Below are 20196 nucleotides of genomic sequence, written 5' to 3'. Positions count from 1 at the left end.
AATTACTAACGATCACCACTAAACTATCCCAGCTATCTGGTGACGTTAATAAGATCATAAGAGCTTTAATTTCATTATCAAAATTAAGGCCGATGGATTCCAACTGGCTCATAACTATGTTGAACACATTGAAATACTCAGCCATGTTTAAATCATCAGGCATCTTCATAATGAACAATCTCTTCATTAGAATAACATCGTTAGAAGTAGATGGTTTTTCGTACATCTTTGATAAGACTGTCATCAGATCCTCAATGGTTTTATCCTTCGAGATGTTGAATGCAATAGGTATTGCTAAAGAAAGTCGAATCGTTCTCAAAGCCTTTCTATCGAGCACCTCCCAGTTGTTATCAGACATTTACACTTTTTTTTTTTTTTTTTTTTTTTTTTTTTTTTCTAAGAGAAAGATATAAATCCTTCTAATAGAGGTAATCTTATATATGCAATTTTCAGAATCCGAAGTTCAAACCATCAAACTGTTCAATCCTCACCTTTCTTTCTTCCGACATTTCTCCCACTCAAACCAAGAGCTCTAATACCAATTGGTAGGAGAAAGATTCCTTTTCGACCACAAGCACAATAATATCAGAATTAAAAGAAAGCATAAAAAAAAAGAGGTAAACCACGACACAAAGATTTATGCGGTTCTTTTTCGATATGTATACGGATTCACATCAATCTACTATGTTTGAAAGTAAAAAACGAAGAAGCAACTCTTTATACAATGACGACCGTCTTTCTCTCTCACAATAAAATATATGTTACCCTAAATGAGATGGGATTTATGTAAAAACATGTGAAATTATAAAATCACCTTTTAGAATAGAGGCATGCCCCATACCCAAGCAAGGAGGCATTGCCCTGCGACCCTTAGTAGGCTCGGTTCAAAGCTCGACCCACGAAAGTGCTAGCTAAATGAATGATAAACAGATAAGGCTCCATGGAACCTAATAGGACGGTCAACTCCAGGATCTATGATGACATGAAAATCATCTAGGATGATCAGCACCGTTGATCTTATGGGCCACCGCGATGTCATACCCAGGTCACCTTAAAACGAACGGTTATGGACCGTGAGAATCTATGATTCATGAAGGTTTGGACTGGTGGTCCATCCACGTTTAGATGCGGCAAGACTCATAAAGATGTACTTGCATTATGTGGACATGGGAAGTGGTCAGGATCTTATCCACACGCAAGCAATCGTCCAAGATGGGAAGTTTCAATCAGGTAGGGCCAACTGTTTAGATATGAAAACTTGAAAATCATGCCGTTTCCTTCATTGGGTAGGCCACAGTGTACAAAAGAAATGGATGGCTACAAAGCAGGCAGTTATTCTATGTCTCTTTGTATGTTTTGAGATCGCTGCTGTCCCATGTATGGTGTGGGACATTGTAGATGAACAACAGAATCGTCAAGAGCAGCGAGCGAGCGAGCGAGCTAGCCTCCTAACCTTTCAATGGCCACCTTCCATATCTATCCACAGGAACAGAGCGAATCAGGCCGATTCAGCTTGAGTACCTTTAGACTTTTATTAACCATGCCACTGACCACTGATAGTCAGTTTTAGAGGCGAAATAAAATAAACAAGTCCACATCCTACTGATAAAGGATCCAAATACTTGGTAGCTGGGATTTCTCAATCTGGGAGATGTTTGGCAGAATAGTGTATCAAGTCCACACAAGTCATGGTTACCACAATCCAGCGGGCTGATGCATAATCAGGACCATTCATCAGGTGGGTCACTCTGTGGATTAACATAGAACGGATCCAAGAATCAGGATCACAAACCCATACCATCATTTTAGTCGTCTTTGTATTGTTCTTTTGCTCTCTCTTTTTTTTTTAAAAAAAATAAAAATAAAAATAAAAATAAATCCTTGGCATACAAGAGGGTTGTGATTCATAAGTTTCTTTGGTCTTGCACGTGACACAGACCCCTCATCATAAAATAGCAATAGAATTTATAAATTGTAGAAAAGGTAGTATATTTGATCGGCCTGCTGCGTGTGCACATGCTGGCACATGATATCCTACCATTAGTTGAAAAAGACCCAACCATGGATTAGCTACAATCCAAAATTTTCCTTCATTGGATGATTCTAAACTTTTCAATGACCAAACTTTCATCAGGTGGGCACGCCATGAATTAGTAACAGACCAGATATCAGACCCAATCGAAAGATCCAAGCAGTCCAACCGAAAGAAGATGTGCACACGTCTCTAACCTAACAAAACGTAAGACGATGGTACGAATGGTTTAGGCATTGGGCAAAAACACAAGTGTCTTCCTATCAGATGAAGGATCAATGTAACTTTCTCAGGCCCTGTGCAAACAAGGCCTTGAGACGTACAGATTTTAAACAGTCTGAAATAAAGGAACTAGTGACTAATGAAAAGCAGGATAGCTGTACTAAAAAAAGCACGGCTTGAGAAACAAGACCCAGACCATGTTATTTTCATGGTGTAAAAGCGAGCGAACGAGATACAGCTGCATGAGAAGTTACGCCTCCTTTTCCATCTCAAAGCCAAGTCAAGGATTGGTTGGTGAGTCAATATTACCCATGGTTTTAAGATTCTGACGAGTCTGATGCGGCTCAACCGTCGTGCATTTTACAGACGTATGGTTAAAGTCTCATAAGAAGTAATTAATTTAAAAAAAAAAAAAAACCCTCTCAAAAATCCGTTATTTCCAGCAAGTGAAAAGGTGCGGATAATGCTTCTTCGAGCAAAACTTCAAACCAGATGGTCCTAATTGAGGCTTCAATGCTATGCTATGCTCGCAACCTGTGTGACATGACCCTGCTATCAAATTCTGATTTTGACGAGGCTCAAAACTCTTCAATAGCACGGCTGGACGGAAAATTACCCCCTTCCCAATGAGACCTAAAAGATGCATGAGATTTTTCTTCATTTTGATCTCTAACAAGACTCCATTTTCAGGTCCTACCCAGATATATAATTATAAGATAACATCCACAATAGCTACCTTGTATCAGAGAAATTTGATTATTCAAGAATCTACCATATATTATCTATCCAAACAAACACTGCAATCTAATCAAGGGAATCGGATTTTGTTTTCCCCTTGGATTCCTTGTATCCAAACATGCCCTTACTGGGAGATGAAAAGTTGCAAGGTAGCTTGAGAGTACTGATGAGCGAGCTGGCTAGGTTGCTCAGGGTGGCTAGAAATTGTGCCGTTGTGGACGCAGAAGAATACAAGATCCAACAAACACCAGTAAAAAGGTTCCAAGATCCATACAAAATTGTCCACGCTTATCATTGATTGCTCACAATACAAACAAATTGCACCCAACTAACCGGACAACTGGATCAGTGAACATTTCTTGACATCTGATCAAATACGCTTTTCCCCTATGAATATGATCCATTGACTCTTACTGTTTTAAGGAGTGTATGAATTGGACGTATACAGTCATATAGGAAAGTAGAGCAAAATTTTGACAGAACTCCTCTGATTCAAAACTAATTCAACCTGACATTCTATTATTGTGCTCGATGTTTGTATGCACATTGCAATTGAGGCTTATAATAACTGTTGGCAGGCTATTCATAGATTGGATAGGGTTGAAGACACCATGTAAAACTATCGAAGATGTTTCAATGCTCCTCATCCTTGAATGTTTGTACACTCCAATACATGTGCATTAGGTGCATTAAGAGTCAGAAGGGTCACTTCAAATTCTCTCGCTCTTCCATGGAAATCCAGCATTGTATATGCCAAATCTTGCCCCTTTTAGATGTCGCAAGAGAACTGTACAGTTGTTGCTTTACCGCCAAAGACCACCCATCTCCAAACATCTCTTAAATGTAATAATTACATATTTACTTCCCATATGACCATAGGTCCAATCCAAACAACCCCTTAAACATCAGTCCTCCAATCTTCACCATCTGAATATTGCTGCCCAACAAAACCAAAAAAAAAAAAAAAAAAAAACCCTATTTGCATTCGAATATAACATCCTCAGCTACACATGATATAGGTATAAGTCTTCACGTGTTCCCCTTTTTTTTTTTTTTTCTTTTTTACATTAAAATAGCTAACAAAATCAAACACCAAAACCAGCTTGCATGCTTCTTACGTTTTTAAAACCACAGCACTCATCAAAGGAATCCCAGCCATTCCTGCTTTGAAGGATGGACAGCCGCCTCTAAAACCCTGCCATCAACACCCACAAACACACAGAACAGGTGCAATATATAATGTGATCTCTACTTAAGATAAATGAAGACTTTTTAGGCTGTGGTAACACCGAGTGGCTTCCCTCGGCCAAGGGTGAATCCCCGTGTGCCATCAGGCATGCGGGGCCCGGGAGGTTGCTTAGATACTGCTGGCTGGTCATTTTGAATCGAGTTATTCGAAGGGGGAGTGCCCACTGCATGGCCTCCACGGTTATTATGGTGCTGACCCCGCCCACGACCCTTGCCACGGCCACGGGCTCGCCCTGCTCTCCTTGCTCCACCCTCCTTGTCGTTATGACCATTGAGACCCTCCTCCACCTATCAGGACACATGGTGGTTCAAGATTTGTAAGCATATCAATTATCTGACAAATCTATTAGCTGCCTGAACAGTCAAAATAGAATTGAATGCTCAAATTAGCGCGAAAGAGAGTACGGCATGCTCGTGTGATGATTCAGATGGTTGAGGATCCTCTGGTTGCTTCTCATTTGGCTGCTCAGATGTGGACACATCCTCCTCCTCACCATTCCAGTCACTTTCATGCCCCATTTTTCTCCCTCGGGCAGGCTTCGTCTGCAAAGAGAATATTATATGAGAGGTTGATAAGACACATGCATATAGTTTAGAAACTTTTTGAGTTGTCTCAAGCTGACTTTACCAATACAAAGTTCTAAGCTAAAAGCTCTGAAACTTAATAGTTATCAATGCAACGAAGCCCATCCAATAAATCTCAACAAGACAATTTTCAAGTCCTATTCCTGAATATTTAAAAACCCCATGTGTATGATATGTTATACTAAAAGGATCCAATTGTCTTGTTCAAAGAACATCGCATCATACAATGCCTACTTGAATGTTATTTTCAAAACATGTCTGGAAGCATGGAATTCACTTCTACGGGATCTGAGAGTTCTATCAAAATCCAGGTTCCAGCTTCCATCATATAGATGCCAGGATACTGTTTCTCAAACTCTTAAACGCTGAATCAGTACCACTGCCAATTGTCCATATTGATTATGGATGGAAACTTTGGAAAGATATTTTCCCAGCTAATGTAATTTCTATTTAAGTAACATACCAAATGGAATTGGAAAGAGTAACCATTCATTCTGGATATTCAAACTGCTTGTGATTTAGGGTAGATTCAAATGCAAAAATAACATCATTCAATGATTTGAATCAAATCAGGTCGCTTCGTAATCGTATCTTGTTATACTGCAGAAGCAATTTCATGGCTATTTGAGAACATGAAAAGAAAAAGAAAAAAGAAAAAAGAAAAAGAAAAGAAAAACTGATTCAGCATCAAAACCCACATGTCCACCAACAGGAATGGTATGTGAATCTCCATTATTGAGCATACCGTCAGGCTTTGCTCTTCTTCTTCTTCTTCCTTGAGAAGTATATGAACTAAAGGTACATCTGCATGGAATTAGAGCTTGGATGGATGAAGTGGAGATGTGCCTCTCGAGTTTTATGTGATTGACTCATACCAATCAATCTGAAGCGAAGAATTTATAGGATGGCTATAAAACTATCCATGTATGGGACAGAATGCTGAGAAGTTAAGGAACATGTCATGTTCATAGGATGCTTAGCTTAAATGAGGATGTTGAGATGGATGAGTGAAAAGTTGAGGAAGGATAGAATTAAATGAATGCATTTGAGGAACTGAGTAGTAGCAACAAGAGGCAAATATGATTGAGAGAAAGTAGGCTTGGATGGTTTGTCCAGGTGCAACAGAGACAAAGAACTGCACTGGGTAGGAGTTAGTTCAAGTTGAAACTAGAAGGTGAAGAAGAAGAAGATGAAGGTATAACCAGCTTATCCACAACATCTAATCTGTTTATATGTTCTGTTTGTCCCACCCCCCACAAAGCAAAAAAGAAAAAGAAAAAAGCATGCTCTATGTAGTTAATCACAACATCAAAATGCCACAGAATGCACAGAGAGATGTGTGGAATGTTATAGATAGAGTGATCCCCAACCCAATCACAGTATATTATATAGAGTTCGATTTTAGATTTTAAAAAAATCTAAAATATTATATACATTATCTGAGGACTTGCAGTCCAAGTTTATCGCCGAACCCAATCCCAGAATATTGAACTTCCACATGAATGCACGAGAAGTGCATTTCCAAATTCAACATGACATTTAATACTCAGAAGAACAAGTACCGTGCGTCTAAGCAGTAGTCGAACTTTGAGGCCACTTCTCCAGTTCCTCTCATTGTTTAGCTCAGCAACCTGCTCATCAAGAAAAGGAGACAGCCAATCAGATTGTTTTTAGTAATGAAAAACTTTATCAAAGAAGAGAGCCTGAAGGCCGATTCAAAGCTAGTGCAGAAGAAACCCGATCAAATAAGTGGGGCTAGCCCATGGGATGGAGGAAAGGAACCCGGTGATTCCTCCGAATACTAAATGAGACATTTAACTCTAAAAATGGCATCGGTAACTGTTGCACATGTGCCTTCAGAAGTCATTCTTTTAATTTAGAGAGAGAGAGAGAGAGAGAGAGAGAGAGAGAGAGAGAGAGAGAGAGAGAGAGAGAGAGAGAGAGCAGGTCCCAAATGAAAAAGAAAACTTACTGCTTTCTCAGCTAGCTCAACAGTCTCATATTCCACAAATGCATGCAACTGCAGGTGAAAAAAAAAAAAAAAAGGAAAAAAGAATTACCATGCATTACGGTTCTAAAATTTAAACACAACATCAAAACTTCCACAACAAACTGCATATACAAATGCATGCAACTGCAGGTGAAAAAAGAAAAAAGAAATACCATGCATTACGGTTCTAAAATTAAAACACAACATCAAAACTCCTCAACAAACTGCATATGCACTACACATACATCAAGGTTCTAAAACTTAAAACTCAACTTATGATACAGCAATAAAATTGGATATCAAGCTAGAAAACAAAGATTCAAGTACATACTCTTTTCACCAATCAATTCCAACTCTAGAAGTCACAATATATAGCTCCAACAGATCCAATTTCAGCAATAATTCATAATAAAGAAAAGGGCAAAGAAAAGATACTTTGGTAGCAAGAAAAGTTGGAGCCTATAGGCTTACAGCAGATAGGGAAGAAATTGGGCATTTGTTGAGAAATATCCTGGCTAGGATCCCAATAAAATCAGGGACTGCTAATATCTCTTTTTGAGAGTTAGCCAGCTCCTTGTCTCTACAAGGAGTCGGTTCCTAGCAACTTCGGACAACATTCTCTCCCTCCCTTCGTCTGCCCATGTGTGGTGATATCTGATCCATCAATGACATTCAATCAAGATTTTAGGCCCTCGTATCAAATATCAACCTGACCCACAGCTTGGGTGGGTCACATGACAAGCAACAATGGGGACAAAGACACCAAACACCGTGCGCGGGGCCCATAGGACCATCTAAATATTGAATCCAATCCATTAATCAGATTCCTCCCACCAAGATGAAGGGGCATACTACGTATGTTTATGGTTTAAAACTCAGACGGGCCACAACAGTCAATTTTAAGGGGTTTATCCATGATTTTACATAAATTTTCCAACTATATGAACTGAGTTTTTTAGTGAGTTGTTTTTCTACCTTTTTTTTGTAGGGTGGATGTGACATACGAGGGAAGAAGCCTAATGGACTGAGTGGATTCACTCTGATAGCCTAATGAGCCTCACAAACCTCTTGAGTATTTTCAATGAAAAAATAAGACCTAGATAAGCTTCAACAAACAACAAACAGGCTTGTTCTTGCCACAAACAACAGACAGGTTACAACAAAAACAGCCAGACTTAAATAGGACAGCATTTGTCCTAGCTAGACAAGACTAGACAAGCCCAACCTAGACAAGCTATTTGGGCTAAAAGTTTTGTTGCTACCAAACAGGCCCATAGAATCGCTCCACACAGAACCCAATGGAGTTGTACCAAGGGGACTTCTACGGCATTGCAGGAATGAATATTAAACTAAGCTAAAAATACCATTCAATCAAAAAATAATTATATTACATTCCATCCCATGTATATTGCCATATTTAAAGACTTTTAACAAAATTCTTAGGCAAAAATCTAACAAAACAATCCCATGGTCTCCTTGTAGTGGCCTATTCCTACTCAACTTGCTACTAAAGAAGTGTTCCGAATAAAGAAAATAATAAATTGCAATTAAAGAGCCCAAATCTATTTCTAATTTTCTACACATCAACCGCACGGGCCTCATTAAGCTGTATCCGCTAGACGGTTATGCATATTCGGGTCCATAGAATCACTCCACACAGAACCCAATGGAGTTGTAACAAGGGGACTTCTACGGCATTGCAGGAATGAAGATTAAACTAAGCTAAAAATACCATTCAATCAAAAAATAATTATATTACATTCCATCCCATGTATATTGCCATATTTAAAGACTTTTAACAAAATTCTTAGGCAAAAATCTAACAAAACAATCCCATGGTCTCCTTGTAGTGGCCTATTCCTACTCAACTTGCTAGTAAAGAAGTGTTCCAAATAAAGAAAATAATAAATTGCAATTAAAGAGCCCAAATCTATTTCTAATTTTCTACACATCAACCGCATGTGCCTCATTAAGTTGTATCCGCTAGACGGTTATGCATATTCCTCAAAGCATGCAATTTTGGATGATGTATAACATCTTTTACTACCACTACATCATCATGTTAAGTTTTATTCCAGAACTTCACCAATTATGAAGCTAAATCAGTAACAAGCTTTCCAGGCCACCCCTCTAAACCACCTATAACGTTGCGTTACTTTGCCCTTTCATCGAGGCCAATGAATATAGTGATGCAAACTCCTACCATAGGGGGCTGGCACCATGCAGATGTCCTCCCAGAATCTAATATAACAACATCTCGACACAAGTGACACCCCTAAATGGAAACCTCCTCCATGAAAATAGCTCCACATGACCTGATGCTCTATACTGAGAAGACACTAATGATTAATGAACCATTAATCTCAGCATCCATTCACCCAATAATGCTTGATTCATGCTGCAAAGGATTTTCATTCCCACTCCCCAAGAGATTGGGACAAGCAAACTTTTCCACTTCACCAAGTGGTCTTTATTGTTTGTCACTGCAACCCTGGCTACTCTATTCAGAACTATGCCCGGGCAACTAAACAGACAAACAGTAAGTTAGCATGTTAGCCAAAGCTGCCATTTAGGGTGTAATTTGACCCCTAATGCTCAGATCTCTGCTCTCCCAAGCTTAAGGTTCCTTGATACCTCTCTCCACTGCCAAATCCAAAAGCCTTGTCGTTAGTTTACCCACACAAATTCAAGGCACGTTGGCAATGGCCCTGGTTTTACACCCAAACACAGCCGCTAGGTTCTAAACACCTCAGCCTGGCACACCTCGGTATATCACTCTTTTAAACAATTAAGACCTGAGACTGCTTCCATTGCATGAACTTCCTCATATTATAGCCGATCCCTTAAGCTTAATAGTTGTGAATCACAATTCCAACCCATCTATCATGTTTACCCATCTAAAATATTCTTCCAGTGATCTCAAACTAACCTGGAAGCCATCTGGACCAAATCTATCCCAACAGTCCTTGATCTCCACTCCAACACATTTCGTCAAACCATCAACACATAAGAGGGTATCACACCTTAGGATTAGGGTGCAATATGGATAGCCATGATGAGGAGGCATCAGCAGCCAGTGAGCTGAAGGCACCATGCGCACCCCAAGTGCACCTGTCCCTGGAGCACCTAAAATGCTTAGGTGCACCTAGGCGCATGATTGGAGTTCTAGGCACAATTTTTTAATATATGGTAAATATTAATATTTCCCTTAAATATATTATGTTTATCTTTTAATCAATCAAAATCAACACCACTTACAATTTCAAAGAAAAACAAAAGGTAAAACGGAGCCAAGACAATTAAACTAACCATCTATTTATCAAACTAATATTAGTAATCAAATAATCATTAATCATTAACCAAACCATCCATGAAACTAGTTAACTACTAAACTAATAACTGTTAATCAAACCAAACTATTAGGAGAAGAAAAAAGAGGAAAAGAAATGAGAGAAGATGTTGACATTTTGGGAACAAAATTTTAAGCTTTTTTTTTTTTTTTTTTGAAGACATAGGGTGTCCCCACCTCTTTTTGAAGTGAGACTAATCCATGCGGATACACGCAATCACCCACAACCACGTGTATCGGGTAAAGCCAAGGAGGGGAATCGAACCCTCACCTGTAGGGAGCAAACCTATGGTGAAGACCATTCGCCCAAACCTCGTTGGGTACAAAATTTTAAGCTTTTGATCTCAAAAGAAAAGAGGAAAGTTATTGAAATAGGGTTTCCAAGAGCCCTCTCATGCATTTACACCCTTAGTGGAAACCCACATCAAATGGCCTATGTGATGTAGGCATGCCAAGCCGCAGTCAGGCCCTAGGCAGATAACCAGGGTAAACACCTTGCCTAGGGTCCAGGGCGAGGCGCGCCATGGCCACAACGGCCACACATGCAATCTAGTCAGAACCCTTAGATCTTACTGAAGATAATGGGGATACCTACATGGTGAGAACCATGGTCAACAAAACTCATCTTGTATCTGCCTAGAGTGGGAAATCCGGCCTGTCTAGGAAAGACGCTGCTATCTCCATATACTGTTCCAAATATGGCTGGAAAATTCTTGAGGTCATTGTTTAGGGTTTGTTGAACCAAATATCATGATATTTCATGATTCAACAGTCTAATTTGGAGGAAAACATCATTAATTTCATGATTTTTGGTACAACCTAGAGCACCCTTAAGCATTGCTGTTATCACAGACAACTAATCGGCTAATGTATAACATACCTTGTTACTGAAGGGCATGTCCATTTTTCCTGATCTAGATGCACCAGGAACTGCACCATTGGTGGTCTGAGGAGGACAGGTACGAATTGCTTTCACACTGCCATAATCATTTCACGACATTGAAACTCTAGAGACATTCAACAATAAAAGAAAACAGTTTAAATGTTTAGCAAAAGTTCCCTAGTCCCCCACCTTCCAACAACTGAGAAAACCTTCATGAGGTTTTGATAAGAATGATCTTCAGGAAGATTCTCAGCAACAACAATGCGAGACTGCATACAGAGAAGTACAGACGAGCCAACATCATCAGCGCAAATGGAAACAAGTGGAGACAACAAACAAAAAAAAAAAATGAAGATAACCTGCAACTCTTCCACATCTGCATCAGTGAATGGATGCTGTCTTCTAACTTTCTTTCCATCTTCACTGACAACCTGTGGAATGCAGCAGCATAATGGGACAGGCTGATATTACAAAAAAAAAAAGATATATACATATATATATATATATATATATATATATATATATATATATATATATATATACATATATATATATCGAGTGCATAAAAATGCTGATATGGAAAAACCACTGATTTATGAAGCATTACAAGCTTTGATGAGGTCCGAAGAGCTTTTGCGAGCAGGGGATTACTGCTGACAAGAGCTTTAATCTTCTTAAAAGCTGCAACGACTGATATCGGCACTGTTCAATAAACAAGGTCCAACCACAGTTACAAACAATGATAATGCAAACAGAGAGAGAGAGAGAGAGAGAGAGAGAGAGAGAGAGAGAGAGAGAGAGAGATTCCTGAGTTTAATGAGTCCATGCGTGCATATTTCAATTCAAGAAAGAGAAGGTTTTGCTTCCTCGCATTTATTGATTCTACATATGCAAATTTCAGTTCCTGAGTTTAATGAGTCTATGCGTGCATATTTCAATTCAAGAAAGAGATGGCTTTGCTTCCTTGCATTTATTGATTCTACATATGCAAATTTCAGTTCTAACAAATTAGAGAAAAACAATTACGGTCAAGAGAGCAATCAAACGATCCCGTGATTTATGGCTTTTACAGAGCGCTGCTAATTCTATTCACTATAGCTCCCGAATAGGACTGGAATAATTTAGGAATGTCAATCACATCCCTGATTCTTTCGAAAGGCAAGCAGCAATATCTCAGAAATAACCAACAATTTTATGACTTCTGCAAGCAGGTTAATACCAAGGTAGCTTCTATTTTCCAGATTATTTGGCAAGATCATGAACTGTTTGCCATTCCATACTTCTTCTTTTTACGATAAGAAACCCGTGTTTCTGTTTTTTCAGATATGAAGTACAAACTTGCTTGCATGACTCTTGACTGTACATTTCACCAACAATACACATGGATGTAACTACTATGGGACAGCTATAGAAAACCTAGTTCACCAGTCTTATCTACAGAGCAGCGAAGAACTAGGGTAAAGCTTCACTGCTCGAAACCTAACACCGAGTGACAGGAACTATTAAAAATGACATATCCCATCACAAAGAATGTATCTATTTGTACAAAATATACATACAAGCATGATAACCAAATCTTGTACTGTGAGAATATGAAAGCAAAATAGCATATATCTCACCAAATCCCTCTGGATCTTTATTGATGAATCTCCTCAAATGGTCAGTAGTAGCCAAGTTCACATCGCTGAAGTAGTATTCCACCTACGGCATTTAAAATAAACTGAGTTTTTGCAGTCATCAATACAATGGCAAAGTACACCAAAAAAAAAAAAAAAGCCTCAGAATGTGATGAACAAAACTACACCAAATTTGAAGTCTACGCATATTTGCATTGATGTCAGCATTGAGTACGTATACAACAGGGTGTGCCAAAACGGTTACGTAACGGTAACGGTAAGGGCCGATACGCGTTTCAGGGTCGTATCGGCCGATACGGGCCCGTTACGGGCATAACGGCCGTTACGGCTAGCCCGTAACGGTAAAAAAACGGTAACTTTTTTTTTTTTCATTTTAAGCTCTGTTTTGCTGTTTTTTTGAAACATCTTGCTTCCAAACTGTTTCTCACTCATTCTACTACTAATTTCGACCAACCTTGGCTGGGTATTTGAGAAAAAAACACATTATATTATGGATTTTGTTGAATCAAAGCTCGGTGGACCATTTTTCAGAAATTCGTCAAAAATAAGTATTTATACTTTTTTTTAATATGTTTTGCTGTTTTAATCATGCCATATGATGTATTAATCATGGTAGAACATGTTGATGTGCATTTTACAGATTTGGGGTGCCATTTAATATTTTTTTATATTTTTTTTATTTACGCATGAATTTTGACCCTTTTTTTTTAAATTCGAAAAATCAATTTTTAATGGTTCTTTTGCTGTTTTAATAATGCTATATGATGTGTTAATCATAGTAAAACATGTTAATTTGCATTTTACAGATTTGGGGTGCCATTTTATATATTTTTAAAATTTTTTTCTATTTACGCATGAATTTTGGCCCTTTTTTAAAAAATTCGAAAAATCAATTTTTAATGGTTGTTTTGTTGTTTTAATCATGCCATATGATGTGTTAATTATAGTAGAACATGTTAATGTGCATTTTATATTTTTGGGGTGCCATTTTATATTTTTGGGGTGCCATTTTATATTTTGGGGTGCCCTTTTTTTTAAAAATTCGAAAAATCAATTTTTAATGGTTCTTTTGCTGTTTTAATCATGCCATATGATGTGTTAATCATAGTAGAACATGTTAATGTGCATTTTATAGATTTGGGGTGCCATTTTATATTTTTTTCTATTTACGCATGAATTTTGGCCAAATTTTTTTTAAATTCGAAAAATCAATTTTTAATGGTTGTATTGTTGTTTTAATCATGTCATATGATGTGTTAATCATAGTAGAACATGTTAATGTGCATTTAACAGATTTGGGGTGCCATTTTATATATATTTTTATATTTTTTTCTATTTACGCAAGAATTTTGGCCATTTTTTTTTAATTCGAAAAATCAATTTTTAATGGTTGTTTTGCTGTTTTAATCATGCCATATGATGTGTTAATCATAGTAGAACATGTTAATGTGCATTTTACAGATTTGGGGTGCCATTTTATAATTTTTTTATAGTTTTTTCTATTTACGCATTAATTATGGCCCTTTTTTTTAAAAATTCGAAAAATAATTTTTTAATGATTGTTTTGCTGTTTTAATCATGCCATGTGATGTGTTAATCATAGTAGAACATGTTAATGTGCATTTTACAGATTTGGGATGCCATTTTATATTTTTTTCTATTTACGCATGAATTTTGGCCATTTTTTTTAAAATTCGAAAAATCATTTTTAATGAATAGTTTGCTGATTTAATCATAGAATTTGATGTTTTAATTATAGTGGAACATGTTAATGTGCATTTTACAGATTTATGGTGTCATTTTATAATTTTTTTCTATTTTCGAATTAGTGACTTTATGTTTTTATTTACTTATATTGGAAAGGTTTTGCCTTGGAGCTTCTTAGGGTTTAGTTAGAACATAAAATCATCTTTATTAACATAGGTCCTACACTCATACTCATATCTAATTATCTAGTATCTACCTAAACCTAAAGAAATGTCTGGGTCTGGCCAACAACAAATAAGTGAGGATATTGGATGTCAACATTGTGAGAGGGTTGGTGGTACTAGGCACCAAATGAAGTGCAAGTATTGTGATAGACTAGTGACTGGTAGAATTACCCGTCTCAAACAACATTTGGCACATCAAAATGGTCAAGTTGCGCCATGTAGTAGAGTACCGAAAGAGATAATGCTTTTAATGCAAGCTAGTCTGGATGAGTCGAAGGGTAAACGTGCTGCTGTACAAAAGAAGAAAGATGATATTTTGGATGCAGCTCGACAGGAGGTGTTTGGTCCTGAATATATGGGTGTTCGTGATGAAGATATTATTAATTCAGATCGAGAATTTACTATAGCTAGGAGAGAGAGCTTGCGTCTAGCTCGTGAAGAGGAAGAACATTGCCATATGTTTGGCACACATGGGTCAGTGCGTGATACAGGGGGGGGGGGGGCAGTGAGAGTGGGAGTTGGAGTGCAACTGGAAGTGCAACTCCTTCTGCAGGTGGGGGTGGGGAGGGGGGTAGGTTTGGTGAGTTACGACGTATGTTTGGGAGCCGACGACAAACATCTACACGTGATGCCCCTATACGTTTGGATGAAGAAGTAAATGAGCTTAGGAGACCCTCTATTGATCCAATCCTATTTAGAAAAGAATCAACCAAACAAAAGAAGATAAAACAAATGTGGAGTAGAATTTCCGTTGAGAAATTAGGTAGAGCAGCAACAAAGTTATTTATACATGCCGACATACCTCCTAACGCAACCGATTCTCCATATTGGCAGGTGGTAAATGATGCAGCAGCAGAAGCAGGTGAAGGAATAAAAGCTCTCACGGCTAAGGAGATTAGGGGGAAATGGACAGATGCAAAGTATGTAGATGTGAAAGCATATGTGGCTACCTTTAAACCTGTATGGCAAGCCAGAAGAGCACGATCATGTGTGATGGTTGGACTGGCCCAACCAGACGCAGCATGATCAACTTTATGGTGTATTGCCACTTAGGAACTATATACCACAAGTCAATTGATGCCACAGAGGCAACAAAAAATTCTACTTATATTAATGGACTAATGGATAAAGTTGTGAACGAGATTGGAGAGGAGAATATAGTGCGGATTATGACAGATAATGAAACAACATATAAGCTTGCAGGACATATGTTGATGGATAAGAGAAAACTTCTTTTTTGGTCACCATGTGCTGCCCATTGCGGATTATGACAGATAATGAAGCAACATATAAGCTTGCAGGACATATGTTGATGGATAAGAGAAAACATCTTTTTTGGTCACCATGTGCTGCCCATTGTATTGATCTTATATTGGAAGATATTGGGAAGAAGAAGAATGTTAAGGAAATGGTCGAAAGGGCAAGGGAAGTGATGACATTTATTTACAACCATAATCAAGTAGTCGCAATAATGAGAAAGTTCATGAAAGGACGAGAGTTGTTGAGGCCTACGGCGACTAGATTCGCAACAAAATTTATAGCATTAGAGAGTTTATTCCAGCATAAGGGAGAGTTGAGTGAGATGTTCGCTTCCCGAGAATGGCTCAACACAAAACATAGGAAGAAGACATCAGGGACACCGGTCGAAGTTGCGAACACCATACGTGACAACAAATATTGGAAGAAGGTCAAGGCCTAAAGGTGATAGAGCCACTAATGAGGGTACTCCGTCTTGTTGAAACCGATGAAGCACCTACCATGGGCTTCCTATATGATGCCATGGATAAGGCAAAGTTTGCAATTCAACGTGATTGTAGAAGTTGGGAGACTTATTGGAAGATGATCGACAGGAGATGGACAAAATAACTCCATCACGATCTTCATGCAGCAGGTTACTACCTAAATCCTAGGTATAGATATGCCCAATCATTTGTTGCGGATGATGAAGTTCGTGTCGGGCTAAAAAATGTGATAAAGAGATTAGAACCTGACTTAGATTTGCAAATAAAGGCATTGAATGAATTAGATACATTTGGAAATCGCCTTGGTAGCTTTGGAGATGCTCTTGCACAACATGCAGTATCTAGGTTGCAACCGGCCGAATGATGGATTAATTTCGGAGAGAGTACGAAGGCTCTCCAAAAAATTACAGTAAAAGTTTTGAGCCAGACAACATCTTCCTCTAGCTGCGAAAGGAATTGGAGTTGTTTTGCGCTCATTCATTCAAAGAATAGGAATAGATTGCAGACTAGAACATTAGATAGACTTGTCTTCATGCACTACAATATAAAACTAAGAATGCGACGACATCATAGGAGCATTACAACTGCTGATGACGGAGACTACTGTCCAATAAACTTGGACAATGTTTATGATGAGGATGACCCACTTCTACCTTGGTTGGAAACAAGGGAAAAGCAAATTGATGACCCAGAAATACGCAGAGCGCAACAAGAGAGTCGTGCAAATGTGTTGGACCCAGTAAGAGGGGCAGCGTTTATGCCATCCACGGATATGGCTCAAGATCAACAAAAAAGTACGAGCAGTAGTAGCGTGATCGTGTCGGATGATGACGATGACCTCCCTGCCCCTGGTGCTGACACTTCTGGTGTTGCGCAGCGCCCTATATAGCCGTCTACATATCACGATGTCGATGAACATTGACGAGGTGGTACACAAGGTCAGACTTATGAGTGTACCGAGTCACGATACGGCCAGCAGGAGGTGGGTACATCTAGTGGTGCACCAGGTCCGGAACATCAGCAGGCTCATGGTCTTGGTTATTATGATGGATATTCTTATGGTCAATTGGATTATGATGGTTATACTGAGCCTGTTCAATCACATTCATGTTGGAGTAGCCCTCCCGATCAATATCCATATGATTATAGATATCCAGATCCAAATCCAAGTTACTCATCACAGCAGACGCACTCTCAATCTCAAGATTCTCAACAGCCTGAGTATGGGCACCAGTATGGCTATTCGACGGGCACTAGTGGATATCCTTATTCCGGGTTAGAGTCGTTGCCTAGTCAAGATCAGTCATCCTCTGGTTTCGTTGATCTAGTATTTCCTTCTGGCATTGGATATTATGGATATGCAGCACCTACACCTATTGGACAGCCTCAGCCTGATGGTGACGATGACGATGATGTGAAGGTCAAGCAACTACAAAAAAGCAGATTTTCATTTTGGTGGTGACTTGTGATTGTGAGTATATAATTGCATTAAGGTAAGTATTTGCAGCAGACAGCTCACAAGCCACAACAGTACTATTGCAAGAAGCCATGCACACACTTGACACTGCCGAACTTGTATTTAAAATAGCTCCCTTGACAACCAATCAAGTAATCCTTAATCAAGTTGCAGGGGAGTATATCAGACAGTACTAATTTTGTTTTTTTTTAAAATATTCTTGACTTGAGGATGACAAGTCATAGACAGGAATCACAGTAATGTGCACAGGTATGTTCAAAAAATTCCTCAAAAATAATTGCAAACACCTAATGTAAGATATTTTCATATTACATTCATTCTAATATATCTATCATTGATAGTAGGTAGATGGAAAATTAAATATATGAATTTTGTAGTCAAATTCAGGTTATCTGGTTCATAAATTCATCAGACAGTCCGATATAACTTCTCACCAAAGAGTGGACCGTTACACCACCATAAACATGTTCCAATTTATAAATGAATGCATATTTGGAATGCTTAGAATATTTCAGATTTAATCTATATTTTTTCATATTTTTTTGGCAAAATTTTTTTTTTGCACCGTTACAGGCCGTTTCGCCTCCGTTTCGCCGTTACACCCCCGTATCCGTATCGGCTTCGGAGGGCACCGTTACGCCAACCGATACCGATACGGGACACCTTGGTATACAATCAATTTGATTCAACGTTAATCTCTACACTATCTACTCAATCGTTATGTTCAACATCAACAAAAATATAATGCATCTCTACACTTGATCAGAAGGCTGCAATAATCTTATCAGAGCAGCACAAAAGAACCTACCACCAACAAAAGAAGAAATACTTCATATGAGGCTCCACGTGTGTATGGTGACTCATTTTCACCAACTTATCGGCTATGTACTGACTCAATTGGATTAAAATGAAACAGTAAAGCCACTAGCACAAAAATCATTACCATAAGATGGTACCTAAAATACATCCACTTTAAGACAAGACTTGCTTCGAAGTCAACAGATGAAAATAACACTCGAAGATCTAGAGATTAGTTACTGCAATAGTGTGACTGTAGGGGCAGAAATGGCAACCAAGGGTAGAAATAAAGACATTTTGTGCCCAAACTACAGGGCCCCATAACTCCTAAATGAATATGTCAAAGGAAACCAGTATAGTTAACAGGCACTAGGTGCACCACAGTCACTTGTCCTGTAGTGCCCAAAATGACTAATCGTACACCTGGAGATTCCAGGTACTATTTTATACTTTACTATTTATAGTCATAAATACATAAAATATAAGTTGATTTTTTAAAACAATTAAAGTCAATATCATTCAATTCCTCCTAGGCACCTAGACAAAAAACCCATTTCCCTAATTTTCCCTAAATTTCCCCAACTCCCCCAAATTCACAATTTTTTGCCAAAATCCCAAAATTTCTGAACCCTAAAATCCATTTTTTTTAGAATCACCAAATTCCCTTGCCTAAATGTTTCCCCAAAATGCCTAATTCATCTTCAATATCTTGTGCGGCCAACAAAGGCTCAAATTGCTTTCAAGATGTCCAATGTGATGACCTTAACACCCTGCTAAAGAAAGAAATTGAGAAGAAAAAGATCTCATAAGTTTATGAAACATGTTAGAGATTTGGGACATCTCAAGCTTTCATCTAAAACGAATGGAGAAAAACCATTGAAACAGAGCTTAGAAGCTCCTTCTTTCTTTATATGTTCCCATGCTTCTAGGGTTTTTGTTTTTTGAAAGCTTGCAAAACTTTATTAAGGCCCCCGGAGGCAAAAACAAAACAAGAACAAAATAAGACAGACAGAAAACAAAAAGAAAAACAAACAACAAAAGAAGAAACAAAGGCCAGAAAAAACAGAAAAGAAGAACCTAGACTAACTATACAACTTGAAAGAGGGCAAAGCCCAATTGAACAATGAAAAGAGAACCCCCACAAAAAGAAAAAAAAAAAAGGAACTAGAAGGGGAGGGCTTGGGCTTCAGAGATCGGGAGGCAAGAGGACCACTCCACGACATCTCAAAAGATTCTCGCCAGAACTCCGGAAGGAGGGGAGAACAGGCTACCAAAAACTCTAGCATTGCACTCTCTCTAGATCTCCCAGAAGAAGGCGAGGATGAGAAGGCGCTAAGAAGACTTGGAAGATAGCACCACCGTTGCAACCATGCTAGAGAAACAAGAGGTCACGAAGTTCAAAAGACATCACCCAAGAGACGTTCAGCTGCTCAAGGATGACAAGACCAAATCCCACTCGAGAACGAGTAGTGGATGAAGAGATGATTGATGGACTCTGCATCATTCTTGCAGACGAGGTAGATGTTAGGTTGAATGCCCCTCCACTGCAAATTATCGATGGAAA

The 20196-nt window shown here is 38.5% G+C and overlaps 1 protein-coding gene across 2 annotated transcripts in view; it reads right to left on the bottom strand.

The window, feature by feature from the left end:
- Positions 1 to 3954: 3954 nt before the first annotated feature.
- LOC131246066 (la-related protein 6B) overlaps positions 3955 to 20196 on the bottom strand; it is a 46973-nt gene continuing 30731 nt past the window's right edge. The window contains exons 2-10 of one of the 2 annotated variants that reach the window (XM_058245927.1): positions 12667 to 12748; positions 11655 to 11749; positions 11407 to 11478; positions 11237 to 11316; positions 11045 to 11141; positions 6798 to 6845; positions 6388 to 6456; positions 4646 to 4783; positions 3955 to 4528 (exon numbers count right to left, since the gene is read on the bottom strand). In XM_058245927.1, the coding sequence (XP_058101910.1) occupies positions 4265 to 4528; positions 4646 to 4783; positions 6388 to 6456; positions 6798 to 6845; positions 11045 to 11141; positions 11237 to 11316; positions 11407 to 11478; positions 11655 to 11749; positions 12667 to 12748 (945 nt within the window). In that variant the 3' untranslated portion in view covers positions 3955 to 4264. Of the gene's footprint in view, positions 4529 to 4645; positions 4784 to 6387; positions 6457 to 6797; positions 6846 to 11044; positions 11142 to 11236; positions 11479 to 11654; positions 11750 to 12666; positions 12749 to 20196 lie in introns of both variants that reach the window. The other variant, XM_058245926.1, reaches the window with a different exon arrangement.

The sequence above is a fragment of the Magnolia sinica genome, chromosome 5 (assembly GCF_029962835.1).
Source record: "Magnolia sinica isolate HGM2019 chromosome 5, MsV1, whole genome shotgun sequence".
NCBI classification, from domain to species: Eukaryota; Viridiplantae; Streptophyta; class Magnoliopsida; order Magnoliales; family Magnoliaceae; genus Magnolia; species Magnolia sinica.
The sequence above is the reverse complement of the archived record's forward strand: the minus strand, read 5'-3'. Positions and strand labels throughout refer to the sequence as shown.